This window comes from Orcinus orca, chromosome 20, assembly GCF_937001465.1.
Source record: "Orcinus orca chromosome 20, mOrcOrc1.1, whole genome shotgun sequence".
Taxonomy (NCBI): domain Eukaryota; kingdom Metazoa; phylum Chordata; class Mammalia; order Artiodactyla; family Delphinidae; genus Orcinus; species Orcinus orca.
In genome coordinates, this window is record NC_064578.1 from 50199012 (window position 1) to 50217684 (window position 18673).

Here is an 18673-nt window from a genome sequence, read left to right on the forward strand (position 1 = left end):
CAAAATGGTTGAAAGAAAATGGATAGTTTCCCTTCCTTTTTAAGATTTAGGGCTCTGGGATAAGAGTTAAACTAACACTTACTGTATACCAGGTACTGTTTTACATACTTGATTCCCATTAATTCATTTCATTCTCGCAACAACCCTATACGGTAGGTACTACTTTATCCCCATTTTACTGATGAGAAAACTGAGGCCCAGAGAGGTTAATCTCTTGCCTAAGGCCATACAGCAGTCCGGTTCCAGAGTCCATATTCTCACTCACTCTTTGTACTGTCACTTTGCCATATGGACTGTTTCTGGAAGGACCCACCAGAACCTAATCCCAGTGGCATCCTCTGGGCAGAGGGGCTGGGCAGCTGAGAGGCAGGGAAGTGGGAGGGGTTGACTATATATGTTTTGAGTGACTGTATTACCAGTTCCAGTAAAAGAAAAACAATTTAAGTTAAAATAGGCTTCCATTAAAACTTGTTAAAAATATAAATCAGGAAAAAAGGTTAGGTTAAAAAAATAAAGTTCGGATGCTTGAAAAAGTTCGCCTCAGGAACCTGAGAAATTTGTAAGAATGGGGTGATGTCAACCCATTGTAGGGACGGAGAATGGCCTTTGCTGGAGAGGGCCCTGGGTACCTCTGGGCCTTGCCTCCCTCGCCTTCCTCCTCCTCGCTGGCATGGAGAGCATTTTCTGAGTGGGAGCCCGGGACGAAACCCGAGTCATCTGACTCATCCATGAGGGAGCTCTTGTCAGCCTCGCTGAAGTCAGTGGCCTCCTCCATCGGCACATCTGGGAGGACAGGGGCATCAGAGGGGCCTCCACACAGTCCTGCTGCCCTTTCCCGCTCAGCCCCCAGCCTCTTACCTCCGTTGATGAGTGCCTCCCCCAAACAGTCATTAGGGACTCGGGTGGCGCAGCGTTTGTGACAGTTGAACTTGCAATCTGGTAGGAGGACAGGGAACATGGAGTCGGGTGGGAGGGGGAAGAGAGGTCACCTCTAAGGGTTGACCCTTGACCCCTAGCCCCCAGTTTCAAAAGAGTTTGCTATTGCTTTTTGGGGCAGGAAAGCTAAATGACCCTTCCCTGGTCATCCCTCCTTTAAGCCACAGTCCCCAATTATAGAGAGGCTTGATTAAATAGAGGAGGGCCAGATGAAGTGTCCGTGGCTTGATAGCCCTAGCACTCTAAGGGTCTAAAGTTCTAACAGTGTAGATATCCGTCACCCTAGATTTCTACAATTATAGAGTGTAATCGCATGTAACATTCTATGATTCTAGACTTCAGGCTTTTGAGGGCGGGGTTTCTCAACCTTTGGCACTATGAACATTTTGGGCTGGAAGATTCCTTGTTGTGGCGGGTTGTTCTGAACATCATAGGATTTTTAGCAGCATCCCTGATCTCTACCCATCTGATGCCAGTAGCACCAGCCCCATATGACAAACAAAAATGTTTCCAGACATTGCCAAACATCCCCCCTTGGGCAAAACTGTCCTTGGTTGAGAACCATTGTTTGGTTGAGAAGTTTGAAGACTCCGAGGTTCTGGGCTGCTATACATCAAAGATCCTGGAATTCTATGAAAACTTATTTTGCTAAGGTCCTTATGATTCTAGATTTCTAAGACTGCAGAGTCTGATGTCCAAGTTTCCAGAACTCTACACATCTATGCTTCTACAGTTCTACAGTTCTAGACTGCTAAGATTCTTTGATGTCTGAGGTTTTAAGGTTTTATGTATCTAAACTCTAGAATTCGGTGACCCTACAGTTCTATGATTCTAGACTTCTAAGCCTGTAGAATCTGATAGTTCCAAAGTTCTTGGGTTCTGTACACCCAGGAATCTAGAACTTAATGTTTCTATGGTTCTTTAACTGTAGACATCTAAGATTCTAGAATTTGATTGTTCTGATGAATTCTAGAATTGGATGGCTCTAACCTTTTTATGGATCTAGACTTCTGGTATTTCAGAATTTGATCATTCAAAGTTCTGGGATCTTAGATTTCTAGGACTCCAGAATTTGATGGTTTCAAGGCTATATGATTCTAGACTTCTAAGACTCAAATGTTTTGCTTCTAGGTTTCTATTCTTCTCAATTCCTATGGTTTTAAAGTTCTAACATTCTGAGAATCTATAATTTGATAGTTCTAATATTTATGAGTCTAAAGTTCTATGATTCTTTTTGCTGAATCCTATGATCTAGAATTCTTGAAACTTATGTTTCTAAGGTTCTCTGATTCAAGAATTCTCAAGTTCTAAGGTTTTAGAATTCCATGCTAAGTATCATATGAATCTGGATTTCTTAGGTGCTAGGATTCCAAGTTTCTAATGACCGAGGTTCTAGGATTCCAGAATTCCAAAGGTTCTAGAACTTCAGGATTCAGGGCACTCCCTTTCCAAGGCCCTGTGCTTCTAAGGATCAGAACAGAGATTTTTGTTTCCTGCCACAAGCCCAGCTGAGATCCTAAGCCTCAGTGTGTCTGTGTGATGGGGGGTGTTCTGACTCTGTCCCTCGCCACCCCCCAACGTGGGGGGCCCCGCTGACCTTTGCACTGCAGGCCCTGGCGAAAGAGGCCCTTGAGCAGTTTCTTGCAAGCCTGGCAGACGGTGGGCCGCGTGTAGCTGTGGATGAGGAAGGTGTGTGGCACCTTGACCTTGGACAGCAGCATCTTGTCCAGCTCGATCGGGCGACCGGTGTAGGATGAGACAGAAGATGAGGAGGACGAGGAGGGGGGGCGGCGAGGGATGAGCTCGGTGGTGCTACGGCTCTATCAGATGGCAAGGTGGAAAGGGACACCTCAGCGCATCGTCCCTGCGCCTGGACCTCATCAACCCCCAACCACCCCTCCCCACCCCTCCCCACTCCCCCAGCTGCTCACCAGCTCATCAGTCATGCTGAGCAGGGACTCAGAGGTGCCAAGGCGCACCGAATGGCCACTGGCCAGAGACGTGGACGATAGGCGTCGCTTGCGGGCCCCACTGCAGTTGTTGGGGATGCTGAAGGCGCAGCGTTTGTGGTAGTTCAGTCCGCAGCCTGTGTGGGGCGCCCGAGGTCAGAGACATAGCCTCCACCTGACCTGGGCACTGAAGCTCAGCTCCCCCCACCACGCGCCCCTCCCCCCCTTCGCCACCTTCTCCTTTTCTGAGGATCTGGAACACAGCACGTCCCTCAGGATGCCTCTTCCTAGTGTAATTAACGTCAGCGGAAAACTACAAAACCCAATTCAGGCAGAACTGCTAATGGCTGAGAGCCTTCAGGAATAAAGGTTTGGGGAACTCCCTGACGGTCCAGTGGTTAGGACTCCGCGCTTTCACTGCCTAGGGCGCGGGTTCAATAATCTCTGGTCGGGGAATTGAGATCCCACAAGCCACTCGGTGAGGCCAAAAAAAAAAAAAAAAAACAGGAATAAAGTTTTGGGCCACCCCAACAGACAAAATACCATGAGCAGGTGAGGTGCTGGCTGAGGGCAAAGGGAATATGGACCAGGCAGTGGAGAAGGCAGAGAAGGAAGCCACAGCCACGTGCCCAGTTGCAGCCGTGAGGACAGTCATAGTATCTCTTCCTTACTTTGTTATGAATATGTGCATACACCAAATATTTTTGTTTTCTTCCCTCTTCTACCCCCTTATCATCTAACATAAGATATTAATAATAATTAACTTCATACCGTGATATTTGTTACGGGATATCAAAGGAGAAGACGGAATATCACACAAGGACATCGTCTTATGGGGAAAGAGAGCATTTTTCAGTTGTACTCGGGATGGTTGTATCATATCATGTGGAAGTGTGACTTTGTTCTTTCTTTTCTTTTCTATTTTTAATCCTTGACCACAAAAGAGTCAGGCTCAGCTTGTCATTTCCTACTGGACTTCCTGAATGCTTCTCCATACATCTCTGGTGATTCCAAATGATTCCAGGATCTCTTTCTGGAGTAAAGAATGTTCCTCCAGCCTTTGGAAGCTTCCTTCGGACATTTTATGAAGATTGTCTTCTGGCAGCCGGCCTCTTATAGACTTTCCTGTGCAGTAATTCCTCATCATAGGCACTGTCTCAAATGCACAATGTCATGCTGCAGAGGCAAGCTTGGGGATTGCTGTTGGTGCTACGAGGAGAGTTTCAGGATGGCAAATTGCACACAGGAACCATGTCCCAGTTTTGGCCTTTAATCACTCACATGCTTCACAGAATTTCAGAATCTCATCTATGGTTCCTGTTATGAGTATCAAGGTAGAATCAAACTCCCGTAGGAAGGCGTCAATGGCATAAAGTACAGGCATAAAGTATTGGAACCCTATGAACTTGGAACATCATCTGTGATGCTGGGCCGATGAAGTCCATTCGGAGAATGGCCATTAGAACTTGGTGATACCAGGGTTGCTCCACGACAACAGTTACATAAACCAAGACTTCAAGAGTTGGATATGGCATGTGGACGATGGCAATATCGATAGCAGCTTTGAATGCAGTAAATTGGTGTTTTGCAGGCCTGACACAGCTATTATCCCTAGAGTCCTTAAATAATGCCACAAGTATATTTAACTTTTTTTTTTTCCGCGCCGTGCGGCATGTGGGGATCTTAGTTCCCTGACCAGGGATTGAACCCGCACCCCCTGCAGTGGAAGCACAAAGTCTTAACCACTGGACCACCAGGGAAGTCCTCCACAAGTATATTTAGGGCTGCATGATAACAATCCTAGTCGATGCTGTGGGTCATCTGGAACACAAGGTATCAGGGACTCCGGATTTCTACAGGAGCATGATAGCCACAAAGCTGGAGATCCTTAGGCAATGGAACATCTGAGAATACGCCTCTAATAGTGGAGCACACTGAACAACAATGGAGATGCAGGTCGTCATCATATAATGGATGGTCTTCATCTGCTGTGTGTAGAGCAGAGCCAAGGTGGGTGTGCGGCCTTCCTCTGCAGGGGAGGCGTGATCTCAGCATTCCCCCTCAGAAGCATCAAAGACGGGAACAGTGAACCTGCGGATCCTGACACTTGGGCTTAACCTTGAGACATCTTGTCTCAAAGGAACACACTGTGTTCCTTTATTTTTTTTAAGTATGATTTAGGGAGACGTGTATGGGTGCCTGATATAGACTGAACGTTTGTGTTCTCCCCAAATTCATATGTTGAAGCCCTAATCTTCAGTGTGACTGTATTTGGAGATGGGGCCTTTAAGGAGGTAATTAAGGTTAAATGAGGCCTAAGGATGGGGCCCTGATCAGTGGGATTGGGGTCCTTATAAACGGAAGAGACATGAAAAATCGCTCTCTCTCCACGTGCTATGTGAGCACAGGAGGAGATGGTGGCCATCTGCAAGCTAGGAAGAGAGCCCTCACCAGGAATCATATCTTGTCAGAACCCAGATCTTGTTTACGCCACCCAGCCCGTGATCTTTTGTTAGGACAGCCCTAACAGACGGAAGTGCCAAGTTGCCAACAGGTGGACTCTGATAGTCAGGTTTATGTGTCACATCCCCAGTTATTCAAACGATAATCTGCATGTTGCTGCGAAGGTATCTGGAGATGTGATTCAAGTCCACAATCAGTTGACTTTAAGTGACGGAGATCATCCTAGTTAATCTGGGTGGGCCTGTTTCAGTCAGTTGAAAGGCTTAAAGAGCCGAGCTGAGATTTCCGAGCTGGAGAGCAGCTTCATCTCCTGCCTGTTCTCCCTGACGACCCGCCCTGCGGATTTCAGAGTGGCCAGCGCCCACAATCCTGTAAGCCAATTCCTTCCAAAAATCCCTTAACATATGCCTCCCTACAGGCTCCGTTTCTCCTGTTGATCCCTGACTGGTATAGGCTCCGCCCTCTTCCCCATCACCCCTGTTCTCCCCCAAAGCTCTGCCCCTTACCACTCCCTCGGAGCTCCACCTCCCAGTCCCCACCCCCAAATGGAGCCCCACCCAGACCCCGCCCTCCACCCAAGCTCCGCCTCCTGTTCCCACCTCCAGTTCCTTCCCCAAGCCCTGCCTCTGGGCGCTCACCTCTCCCTCCGAACCCCACCTCTTAGGCCCCACCTCCTGGCCCTGAGCTCCATCCCGGCCCCGCCCTCACGCCCACACCCTACCTCCTGGCCCCGCCTCCAGCCCCTCAGCCTCTCACCTTCACACTTGAGGCCCTGGCGCACTAGGCCGAAGAGCATCTCTCCGCAGTGATCGCAGAAGGCAGGCGCTCGGTAGGAGTGCACCGTAAGGGCGTGCGGGCGGATCTGGAAGTCCTCGAAGGTGGCCGAAGCTGCAGGCAGCAGGGAGGGGCGGATGGTTGAGTCGGGACCAGCGGTGGCCATTTCACCCTCCGCATTCCCAGGTTTCACACAGCCCTCTCAACTGCAATGTTTGATCTTTCCTTCAATCATTTACTCGCATCCTACATTTCATTCGACCTGGGTTCAAATCCCAGCTCCACCATTGGCCAAAACACCTATGTGCCTATGCCAGGGACCGGGGAGGGGGAATGGGGAATTGTTTAATGGGCACAGATTTCCAGTTTTGCAAGATGAAAACAGTTCTGGAGGTTGGTTACACAACATTGTGAATGTAATTAACACTACTGAACACTAGACTTTGAATATGGTTAAGATGGTAATTTTATGTTGCATATATTTTATCACAATTAAAAAATTTTAATTAAAAAACACAGATGGGGCTTCTCTGGTGGCACAGTGGTTAAGAATCCGCCTGCCAAAAAAAAAAAAAGACAAAACACCTGGAAAAGGTAAGGGTCTGGACCATGCAGGTGTCTAGGGAAGAACATGCCCAGTAACATAATAGTATCGCCTTATAGTTCTTTTTTTTAAATTTATTTTGATGAATGTTCCGCTTACACTTTTTTATTTCTATTTTTGAAAACTAATTAATTTATTATAATTTTTGGCTGAGTTGGGTCTTCATTGCTGCACGCGGGCTTTCTCTAGTTGCGGCAAGCGGGGGCTACTCTTCGTTGCAGTGCGCGGGCTTCTCATTGCAGTGACTTCTCTTTTTGCGGAGGACGGGCTTTAGGCCCGCGGGCTCAATAGTTGTGGCTCGAGGGCTCAGTTGCTCTACAGCATGTGGGATCTTCCCGGACCAGGGCTCGAACCCGTGTCCCCTGCTTTGGCAGGCGGATTCTTAACCACTGCACCATCAGGGAAGTCCCTATGGTTCTTTTTTATGGGTTAAATGAATATATGGAAAGCTTTTTTTGGCCACGCGACGCGGCTTATGGGATTTTAGTTCCCCGACCAGGGATTGAAACGGGGCCCTCAGCAGTGAGAGCACGGAGTCTTAACCACTGAACCGTCAGGGCATTCCCGGAAAGCTCTTAAAACAGTACCTGGCTCAGAGAAAATGCTCAATAAATGTTAGCTATTATTTTAAAGTTTCATTTTTGGACTAAATCTTGTTCCTCTCCCCACCCCCATCCCCCCCAATTTCTGTCTAATATTAAGCTATTTTCCTTAGTATTATGCAATGGAGAGGGGACTCTGTTCTATGTGCCAAGCACTGTTTACACAGGCAGGATAAAGCTCTGAACAAGAGAGTTTCTCCACTCTCAGAGATCTGACATTCTTTTGAGGAGAGGGAAAAGATACATAAAACAAACAAACAAACAAACAAACAAGGGTATTTCTGACAATGAGGAAATGGCATTTAAGCTGAGATCCAAATAACAAGAAGGTGCTAGCTATGAGAAGACAGGACAGGGTCGGGGGTGGGGGAGAAGGACAGCAAGTGCAAAGGCCCTGAGGTGGGAGGGAGCTTGATTTCTTCAAGGGACAGAGGGCAGACAAGATGGTTGGAACAAAGAAAGTAAGAAGGACAGTGTTAAGAGATGAATTTGGGGAATTGGCAGGGCCCAGGTCATGGAGAGCCTTGAGGCCACGTTGAGGAGTTTGCATTTTGTTCCGAGGGTAATGCAGAGTAAGGGGAGGATTCTGAGCAGTGGAGTGTCATGAGCTGACTTAGGTGCTACTGCAATAGTCTGGGCAGGAGGTGATGGCGGCTTGGATCAGTGGAGGGAGGAAAGAAATAGATTCAGGATGAGTGAGACCAGTAGGTTTGAGGATGGACCAAGTGAAGGGGTGAGAGAAAAAGAGGAGCCAGGGATGGCCCAAAGTTTGGGGCATGAGCACCTGGGTGAATGGTGATACCCTTCACCAAGCTGGAGAATACTGTGGGAAGAGCAGGTTTAGAAGGGTGAAAACAAGATTTCTGTCTTGGACAGGCTGTATCTGAGAGGCCTGGAGCTGCCGAGTAAAAGCCTCAGGGAGACAGCTGCATGAACAAGACTTGGGTTTGGGGAGAGACCAGGATGAAGATAAAAATCCAAGGGTGGCAAGCCTATATGAGGGACGTAAATCCAAACTTCTTTTTTTAATGATTTATGCTCTTTATTTATTTATTTATAATTTATTTTTTGGCTGCGTTGGGCCTTCGTTGCTGCGCGTGGGCTTCCTCTAGTTGAGGCGAGAGGGGGCTACTCTTTGTTGCGGTGCGCGGGCTTCTCATTGCGGTGGCTTCCTTGTTGTGGAGCACGGGCTCTAGGCTCCCAGGTTTCAGTAGTTGCGGCACGTGGGCTCAGCAGTTATGGCTCGCGGGCTCTAGAGCGCAGGCTCAGTAGTTGTGATGCACGGGCTTAGTTGCTCTGCAGCATGTGGGATCTTCCCGGACCAGGGATCGAACCGGTGTCCCCTGCATTGGCAGGAGGATTCTTAACCACTGCACCACCAGGGAAGTCCCGTTAATCCAAACTTCTAATTGTCATCCATCCATCCATCCAACAAATTTTACGGAGCATTGCAGTACTCCGGGTGGGGGTGGGGGGCAGGGGAGGACATACAGCCATGAGTAAGGTACCTCCTACCCCCCTACCCTACCCTCCTGAAGGAACCAAGGGCTAAAGAGTCCTCTAAGTGCTGAGAGCTTGCCCACCCATCAAATGGGAATGGCCAGTGGGTGGACTAGATTTTGGCTGAAAATACAGGTACCCGGGTTTCATCTCATGCTGCAGAGTCTGATTTAATTTAGCATTTCATTGGGAGGAGGCACAGGCAGCAAAACATTTTTAACTTTACATCAAAGTGTAACGTAGGTCTAGGAAAGGACATATCAGAAATGCACAGCTTAATGAATTGTCAAACTGTACACGCCCATGTCACCAGCATTCTGATGGATAAATGGAAGTTTAAACCATTGTGCCCCCCCACCCAACTCCAGCTGCCAAAAAGGTACCCACTCTCTTGGCTTCTAACAAAATAGGGTAATTGTCTTTGTGCTTCGTAAATGGAATGATACAATATGTAGTCTGATGTCTAGCTTCTGTCCCTCAGCATTAGGTGTGAGATTCATCCGCGTTGCCGTGGATGGTTTATGTTCAGTGCGGTGCGAATTCCACAATGTGCAGGCACCACACCTACCCATTCCGTAACGGTGGTTTGTAAAAAGCTCCCGCGGTGATTCTAATTTGCAGCCAAGGCTTAGAACCGCTGGTCCCTAACTTTAAGAACTAAGTTTCTGGGCCCACCTCCCCTCCCCCTCCTCCCGATGCCCCGCCCCCGCCCGAGGCTCCGCCCCTAGGCCCGCCTCGGCCTCTCACCCGACAGTACCACCTCCACCAGGTCGCCCTCCTGGATGTCTCCGGCAGAGCGCACCAACTGCAGGAGGTTGGCCGACGTGGGGTCATGTTTGAAGAGCAGGATCTTGTCGTAAAGGCCATAGAAGCCACACTCGGGGAACTGAGGAGCGGGAGAAGGAGGTGGTGACGGAAAAGCTCAAAGCAGCGGTCTGGAACCCTCCCAGGGCAGGGCCGGCTGTTTCCCCCGGAAACTCAGAGACCCCGCAGCCCCTCGCTTCCTGCCCGCTCCCTCCCAAGCCCAGCTCGAGCTGAGCCGGGCAGGGTGCCAGGGCCCCAGGTGTGCTGGGAGCGAGCGCTGGCCAGAGTTTGAGAGAGTGGCTCTGGGAGCGTGGGCACCTAGAATCTTCTGGAGATGGACGGGGGTAGGGCTGAGTGAGCATCCCTTCCCTTATCTCCCCACCACCTCCCGCTCCCCCTCACCCCCAGCTTCCTTCCTGGAACTGTTGTTGTCCCTGTTACCTGGCTCCAGGCCCAGCACTGGGGCTGGGCGATCTGGAAGGAGGGGATTTAGGACTCCTAGTTTGGGGGGGAGGGGGGTGTGGAAAGGCTAGGGCTCAAGGGAGCTGGAAACTGGCACGGTGTCCCCCACCCAATGCCTCAAGGACCCAGGTGTCCCGGTCCCTAGCTTGGGGAGGCGGGGCAGGAAATGAAACCTGGTAGAACAGAAAGTGAAACCGCCCAGGTGGAGCCACTGGAAGGAAGGAAAGGGGCCCTACCACACCTGGACGGGGTGGGGAGGGGGGCAGAAAATAAAACTGCGGTGAGGCCTGAGGCGGTAGGCTGAGGACTTGTGCATCGGATAAAGAACTTCACCCAGGGGACAATCATGCCCTCTCCCCAGCCTGTTTTCCCAAGGAGCAGGCTAAGTGTGCGAGCTGGGCCTGCTAGTTTTGGGGTTTGGGGTAGGTGGCAAAGGAAGCTCTATCTGTTCTTGTTGCTGGGAGAGGGTCCACAGGTGGCCAGGACTGCCAGGGTCCTGACTGCCTTGGAGGTCTTTCTCTAAGCTTCAGTTTCCTTGTCTGTAAAATGGGGGAGTTGGCCCAGTTCCTAATGTTTTGTCTGCAGCCCAAAGAATTCTTTCCCAGGAATCTAAGAAGATCCTACAATTTGGGTATTTTGGGATTCCAGCATGCTCACATTATAGGATTATACATTCTAGATTCCAACAAATTATCATGATAAGTTTTAGGATTTTAATAACCTAGATTAGTAGTAGTCTAATATTTTAAAGTTCTAGGAATCTGCTAAACTAGGGTTCTAATATTTGAATATCTTAGCATGAAAGGATTTCAGCGACCCAGCATTCCAGAATTCTAACATTTTTACACTCTAGGAGTCTAACAACGATGGAATCAAATATTCCAACATTTTAATGTTTTAGTATTTCAACAACCTCGGGTTCTAATGTTTGAACACTTTAATATCAGAGGAGTTCAGTTACCTAGCAGTTGCATATTCCAACAATTTAGAATTCTAACATTTTAACACTTTTACAGTCCAAAATTCCAACAGCAGAGTAGCCCACTATTCCAATTCTTTTTTTAATTCTAACTTTTAACATTCTAGAATCCAAGCATTGTGTCCCACCTGATTTCCCCTTGCCGTGCTCCCCCAGGCCCCAACCCCAGTGACCCTCGTGTCCAAAGCGAAGAGTGGGGTGGGACTGGGGAAGGTTCGTTTTCACAGACTAGCATTAGAGCCGGGGGGTGGGGGGACACTGATCAGGAGAGGGGACAGACACCTCAGAGCCTCTGGACTGTGAAGAGGCGCACCTGCCCCTCCACACACGCTCAAGCCTGGGGGAGGGCAGAGATTGGACTCTGAGACCTCACTTGCCCCTGGCAGCTACTGCAGGCACCCACACCCACACATGTCACTTGATCGTCACGGCCAGCCTGGCTTCAGTTTCTACTGTTTCCACCAAATGGGAGGCCGGGGATAGGCCTGGACAGGGAGGTCCCCCGACATCTGCTGCTCCCACCTGCCCCTTCCTCTCGGCTCCTACACCTCACCCGTCCCTCCCTTCCTCCATGCTGTCTGCAGCAAACAACAACATCCAGGGACATGCAATTTGGGGAGGCCTCAGGGGTACCCCACCCCTGACCAGGCCTCTCTCAAAGGAGTGGCGGGGTGAGGAGGCAACTGGGGGCCAATGCCCCACCCCCACCCCTCAGTCGCCCAAGGCTTATCCCCCTTCTCTCCCTCTTCCTTATATACTGGGCTGGAGATCGCCTCTGCCAGCACCTCCCCACTCTTCCAGACCTCTCCTCAAGCTAGATGAGGGGAACCCTGTGCCCTCACCTTCTGGTCAACGATGGAGCAAGCCAGCTGCTTCACGTGGGCCAGCTCGGAGGCGGTGGGCAACAGCACGAACTCGCGGGTCAGCCCGATCTGGATGTGGAAGGACACCCCCGAGCCCGGCGCCGGGACATGGGACAGCAGCGGTGGCGGAGCCTGCAGTTCCAAGCTGCCAGAGGGCGGAGGAGACCCCGGCCCGGGAGAGCCCGGGAGCCCGGCGGGATGGGAGGGTGCGGCGGCCATAGGGCGAGGCCCGGGACCCGCCGCCCGGCGACCACCCGGGATCAGGCTGCAGGAGCCTGAGCAGGGAGGCTCAGGTCCCTGGATCCGAGGTATCTTGTTAGCTGGTGGTAGGAGCGCGGGGATCCCGGGGATCCGAGAAGAGAATCCTGGCAGGTTGAGGGAACTCGAGGAGGTGGGACCCTGGGAAGTTAGAGAAAAGGAATCTCGTGGATCAGACGCCCGCCCGGAGATTAAGGGATCACAGACGATCAGAAAGGAGAAATCTAATGGTTTGGGCGGCCCAGCGATTGGGAGATTCCAAGAAATCAAAAAAGAAAATCTAGTAGGCCGGGGTCACAGGGATCAGAAGAGCCCAGGATCCAAAGGCTCGCTGGAGAAAGAAGGGATTGGAAAAGGAGCAGGTGGGGCCAAGAATCCAGTGGCTGTAAGAAGAGGATCCATATAAGAAGGGAGCTCGAGGGATTCACCAGATCTTGGGGTGGAGAGCAGGAGTCTCTGAGTCGGGGATCGAATGGATCCCAGGGATCCGACGGCGGGCCTGGGAATGGGCAGAGGGATTCCGAGGGCTGGGGTGCTAAGGCGGGAATCTCACGGGTCTCGGCAGTTGGAGAAAAATTCGGTCGGGGGCCGCGGAGAAGGGGGTGTTACCGGCGGCAGTGGGGTGGCGGGGGGTGGGAGGGAAGGGAGGGTCGTCCGGCGCCGGGCGCCGGTGGCTCTTTTTCCCACTCCAAAGTTTAATTCGGCGGCTGCGGCCCAGGAGGAAGTGTCCGGAGTGACAGTTCAGTCGGCCAATCGGTGCCGGCCTCGGTGACGTCAAGAGGGCGGAGCCTGACGAGGGCCTGCGGGCGGAAGAGGAGGGCGGGCTTAGCGCCTCCGAGTTGGGGCGGCACCTCCCGCTCCCGGGTCTGGGGACTCGGGGGTGGGAGATGCGGGGAAGGGAGGCGAGACTGATTCCTTCCCACCTCACACCCAAGTCTGGAAAACTGACTTTTCCCTGAGCTGGAGAGGGAGGGGCAAGCCACCCTCACCCCCACCACAGGTCGCGAGGCTGGGGCTGAGGAGGCGTCTGGCCCTTTAAGGAAGGGGGCCGTCTCGCCTGGCCTGCATCCGGCGCCCACCGCTGGGGAAAGGGTGGGAGGCGGTGTCAGGTCTGGCCCGCTCTCCGGGCCGGGCCTGCCTCTTCCCAGGGCGTCAGCACGCCCGCCCCCTCCCCCCACTCCCGAGCCCATTACACAGGTGGGAAGACCGAGAGACCTCCAGATGGGCAGAGGTCCTTGCCTCAGGTCTGTCTCCAGCGACCTTGGCCAAAGTGCCAGGAGCAAACTGCAGAGGCCAGGGCTGGGTTACCCGCGCGCGGAGAGAGTCAGGCACAGGGCAGCTGGAGAAGGGGTGTAGTTTCCTTCCATCAGCTCCCCACTCCACCCCAGTGTTTAGGAGGGTGAAGAGCCAAAGAAAAGCCTCGGGGTGCCTGGAAGGACCATAGCGACCAGGGAGGACCACACATCCACACCACTTCATAGATGGAGAGCACATAGTTCTCCTGGGGAAGTGTGCACATGTCTGTCTCTGTGTGACTTTAGGTTGGTGACCTACCCCCTCTGAGCCTGTTTCTCTTTTAGATGGGACAATAATAGGACTGACCCCAGAGGGTCTTTGTAGGGATTAATGAGATGGTTTAAGGGTGCCTACAACACAGCAGAAGCTCAGTAATGGTGACTGGCTATAATGCGCTGAGATAAAGGGGTGGGCATCTCAGGCACTCAGGTGTTTGTGGGTGGGTTTGTTCATTTAGTCTTTCAGCAAGTATGGATTGAGACCCTAATATGTGCCAGGCCTGTCATAAAACACCTCTTCCAGGACCAATTCCAACTTGGTTTCTCCTCCCTAGCTAATAATGAGTGGCTACCATTTAGTTTACATACAGGAAGCTGAACCCTCAGAGAGGCAAAATGACTTGTCCAAGATTGCCAAGCGAGTAGCTACCACCCACTGGCTTCACTGAGGGGCCTAGGACTGGCTGAGCCCCAGAGGCATCCCAATAGAGATGGGCCACCGCCGCCTAGACTCCCGACCAGCAGGGCTGGGTAGCGGGGATGAGGAACTCACGATGAGCCCACATTCCTGGTAAAGGGCTGTTGGGGGTAGCTGAGGTCGGCACAGTAGCGAATCTGTCACCACATCCGGGGGCTGGCTGGGGCTGGGGAAGGAAGTCTGAGGCTGGAGCGAAACCCTAAACCACCACCTGGGGAAGCTGCACAGAGCCCAGAGGGATGAGGGGGCAATGAGGCCACATGGTGCCCATAGCTGGGCTCCTGTCAGCATCACCTGATGGCCATCTGCCCACCTGTGCCCTTTGTCCAGACCAGCAGACGACCACCATGGTGAAATCCTAACGTGAGTGTGCACTTCTCAGGCCTTCCTCCTTCCTCAAGTGTTCATGGGGCCCTGACAGGAGCCAGGCCCTGTTCTGGGCACTGGGGTGCAGCCTTTGATAAGCCAGGAGGTGGGCATTACTGAAAGGCTCACTTTACAGGGGAGGCTGAGGCCCAAGGAGGTGCCAGGACTTGCCCAAGGACCCCTGGCTGGTAGGCAAAGAGGCCTCATAGCAAGCAGAGGGAGTCACAAGGGACTGGATACCAATTCTGATTTGTATCCTGCTGGGCCCCGAGCAAGCTCCTCGAGCCCCCGCCTCCATCTCTCGTCCTTTGTAACGTGTGCATGATGCTGCGCTCCCCTTCTTGAGGTTGTGGGGACCTAGTGAAATGGCACGTGAGGAGCTCTGAGGGCACAGCCGACTACTGTGATTCAGCCACCGCAGAGAAGGGAGGAGGGAATGGCATGGCCCAGGGTCTCGCTTCCCTCCCACTCCATGTAGGCCCAGGCGTGGGGCCGGGAGAGAAGGGGGGCGTTCAGTACTCTGGATTAGCACTTTGGCCTCACTACCAACCATCACACAGGGGGCGGGGGGGAGGAGGAGCTGAACCGTCACATTGTTTCATCTGCTAGTCAGGGCTCTGCTGCAGCCCCTGGGGAGGGAGCGCTTAGGGACAGAAAGGAGGGGCACAGGGAGATTCGGTCCTTGCCCCCACTTCCGTCCCGCCACCCACACCCCACCCAAGATCTGGGCCCCTCTCTGCACCCCCGCCCTACCACGAAACCCCAACCCATCACATCCCGTCGCCAAGCTCCACCCACCCCTGGCAGAGCCAGTTACTCCTCCCCGCGAGTCCCTGGTCCCCTCAGTAGTCAGCACCGCCGCCCATCTTACTCCAAAGGGTTTATTGAGACAAGGTTCACAGGCAAGACCAGGGCAGAGGGGATGGGGCTTATAAACAGGAACCTGGAAGGGGGCCTGAGGGCACAGGGTGACCCGAAAACGAGAGTGAAATAAATAGAGGAAGAGAGTGGAGGGTCAGGAGAGGAGACAGACAGACTATCACACAGTGATAACAACATGGGTGGGGGTGGGGCTCCATTAAAATCCCATTTATTTATACAGATATACAGGGAGTTACGGGGGACCCGAGGGACCCCACTCCACCCTCCATGCGCCACAGAGGGGCAAGAGAAGGCCACCTCTCCCCATGGGTGACCCCACGGGGGTTTGGGGGGCTGCCCTTGGAGGAGTGTTGGGGGGAGGTAGGGGCGGGCACCTCCCCCGAGGGCATCACCAGCTCCCCAGGCAGTTACTGGCCCTGGCGGCGTTGGGTAGTGTCTGGAAAGCTGTGCTGAGGAACTGGAGGGGAGGGGGTTTACTGGGCGCGCTCCGGGGCGGGCCAGGCCCGCACCTCCACAGAGGACAGCCCAGCCTGCAGCTGGCTCCAGGGCCCCGGCAGACCCAGAGCAGGGGCATCGGGGGCTCCTCCCGGCACAGCTCCCACCCGGATCCAGGGAGGTGGAAAGGAGGGGTCAGGGGTTCAAAGAGAGAACCTGGCACCTTCTGGCGTCTTGGAAAAGCTAATCCCTAAGGACACCCAGCCCTGGCTGTACAGCCCCTGAGAAGGCAGCTCAGAGACCTGGAGTGGGTGTCAGGGTGAAGAGAAAATTCCCAGAGACCATCCTGGAGGGCCATTCCTGAAGGAGGCCACGCCCCGGCCGGATGCCCGGGGGAAGGACGGGCCGAGGGGAGGGCCTCCTGGGGAAAGGGCCAGTTAGCACCACCAGGCTCCAAGGCAGGCAGGAAGAAGCCAGGCCTTGGGGCCTACAGACCAAGGCTGGAGTCACCTATGGGGGGCAGAAGGGAGGGGAGACTGGACCACGACCTCCAGGGTGCAAGAGGCCAGGCAGCTCCAGCCCCTCTAGGCCCCAGCCCCTCCTCTGAATGCCCAGGGGCTACCTTGGCAATTCTCACAGAGCATCCCGACTAGGATTTCGGGTCTTGGCACCCTCTGGAAATGCCAGGCGAAGGGGTGTTTGTGAGGGCCCCATCGGGAGTGAGGATGCAGGGGGCTTCTGCCCTCCCAAGCCAAGCCTCCCTCCCATCTGGCCCCTCACCTCAGTCCCACCTGCCCAGCCCCGCTCCCCAGCCAGCGTGGCGGCCTGGGCGGGGCCAGGTGGGCATCATACGAAGACCTTGGCCAGGGCGTCGGCGCCCGCGCTGGCGATGAGGGCCTTGCTGGGGTGGCAGGCGACAGCATGGATGGCCTCCTCGTGCTTCTTGCGGTGGGCCGTGATCTCCTGAACGCATGTCTTATTGTCCAGGCTCCACAGACGCAGGGAGCAGTCATGGCCTGTGCAGATGTGGGAGCAGTCGTGGCCATCACCCAGCAGCTCCGGGTCCCCCTGCCTCCTTGCCCAGACCTGCTCCCCGAACCTGGCCTCATCCGAAGGCCTGGGAGTTGGGTGGGGCTCGCTCCTCTGCCCAGTTGCCTCCAGATGCCCAGCGTGAAGGACTGCCCTTCTGACCAGCCTATCATCCAGCCATCTAGGCACCGAGTGTTCACTGAGCACCTACTGTGTCCTGCACTTGGGGGCGTGGTGAACAAAACAGGCAAATCTCCCTGCCTCTGTGGTGCTGCGTCCCAGTGTGTGAGACAGTAAACAAGAGAACAGGATAAACGAGGCCAGGTGGTCACAAGTGCTGTGAGCACAAGTCAGTCAGTGTGAGGACCGTGTGGCCCAGGGGGTAGGGCAGGGGGAAGAACCTTCCAGGCAGCGGGGACAGCCAGGGGCAGGTCCTGAAGACTGACAGCCTGAGCAGGCAGGCGGGGGGTGGGGGGAAGTAGACTGCGCCAGGCCTTGGGGCCATGAGCCACTGCGGGGAGACCGCCGGACTTAGGCGTTACCAGGATCTGGTGGGCTGCAGTGGGGGGACCTGGGCCCTGTACTGAATTTTTGCCTGGGCCTGATCTCACTGACTGTTCCCTCAACCGGCGTCCTCCCTGGACACAGCTGTAGCACCGTCCTGGGCCACCCCCGCCCTCCACTGCCACTGCTCACGCCTGTGTGTGCACTCGCTTGCTGACACCCCGGGGCAGGCTCGGTCTGGTCAGGCCTCTGTAACCGCCAGCGCACACCCTTCACCCCCTGGGGAGCTTCAGCCCCCTTCTCCATCCACCCAAGTCCCAGCCCATCCCGTTGAGGTGCAGCTCCACACTCACTGGGGCTCAGTGCCTTTATCCACAGACAGCAGGTGCACCAAATGCTAAAATTTCTCGTGGGGACCGAGAGTCAGATAAACCTGAACTTCAATTCCTGCAACCCTGTGGGCTGTGACCAAGTGAAATGACTTCTCTAGCCCCAGTCACCACATCCGTGGAGTGGGAATAACGGTACCAACCTCATTCAAATCCAATGAGATGACGTGGGAGAGGGCCTACAGTGGGCTCCGGTGCACAGTGCTTTGCTGTCCCCATTCCAGCCACAGAGGGGCTCCAGGCCCCTGCTCGGACAGCACTCCCACCAGCTCCCCACCCTCAGGGAGCCCCCGGAGTACTCCCTCGGGACCAGAGCCTGGGTCTCTTCCTCTTCCTCTTCCTCTCCCCAGCCTGCCAGGAAAAGCACACGCCCTCACTCCTTAGGAGCCAGGAGGCTCCCGACTTACTTCCTGACATCAGGAATACGCCATTGGGGTCCACGGCTAGGCAGGTGACTGCATCCAGGTGGGCAACCATGGAGTGCACGGATCTCCCTGAAGGGAGAGAGGTGGGCAGCAGGTTACTTTCCACTCTGCGCCTTGCCTGGGAAGGTGAAGGGGCTAGAAGGGACACAGCCTTCAACGTGGACACCAGGAGGTCTGCCATCTGAGCCTGGTCGACCCCTGCTCCCCCTGAGCACACGTGAAGCGGGGCCAGGAAGGTTGGGCCTCACCTGTCCGGTTGTCCAGGAAGCGGATGCCTCTGTCGTCATGGGCGGTGATGGTGAGGGGCTGGCTTGGATGGCTCACCACCTGGTTGATCTGGGTTGGGCCTGACAGGAAAAACGAGGGAGAGGGGAAGAGGTCAAGGGTGGGAGGCAATCAGGGAGACCGGGACAAAGATAAGAGGAGAACCACCATCCCATGCCCATCCTCTGCTTAG

At 53.9% G+C, this 18673-nt stretch overlaps 2 protein-coding genes across 8 annotated transcripts in view; both read right to left on the minus strand.

Annotated features, from left to right (window-relative positions):
* Positions 1-12905, minus strand: part of PRKD2 (protein kinase D2) — a 30642-nt gene extending 17737 nt beyond the window's left edge. The window contains exons 1-8 of one of the 2 annotated variants that reach the window (XM_049702875.1): positions 12804-12905; positions 11916-12335; positions 9576-9714; positions 6105-6236; positions 2868-3022; positions 2534-2756; positions 859-936; positions 630-783 (exon numbers count right to left, since the gene is read on the minus strand). In XM_049702875.1, the coding sequence (XP_049558832.1) occupies positions 630-783; positions 859-936; positions 2534-2756; positions 2868-3022; positions 6105-6236; positions 9576-9714; positions 11916-12155 (1121 nt within the window). In that variant the 5' untranslated portion in view covers positions 12156-12335; positions 12804-12905. The other variant, XM_049702876.1, reaches the window with a different exon arrangement.
* STRN4 (striatin 4) overlaps positions 8389-18673 on the minus strand; it is a 32845-nt gene continuing 22560 nt past the window's right edge. For 4 of the 6 annotated variants that reach the window (XR_001119798.3, XR_001119797.3, XR_007474090.1 and 1 more), the window contains exons 15-18: positions 18465-18563; positions 18199-18285; positions 16650-16885; positions 15615-16379 (exon numbers count right to left, since the gene is read on the minus strand). Coding sequence is in view for 1 of the 6 variants with exons in the window: in XM_004271131.4 (XP_004271179.1) it covers positions 16716-16885; positions 18199-18285; positions 18465-18563 (356 nt within the window). In the remaining 5 variants the exon portion in view is untranslated. Of the gene's footprint in view, positions 8672-9575; positions 9715-11915; positions 12006-12803; positions 12995-15614; positions 16886-18198; positions 18286-18464; positions 18564-18673 lie in introns of those variants that run through there. The other 2 variants (XR_004483893.2, XM_004271131.4) reach the window with 2 other exon arrangements.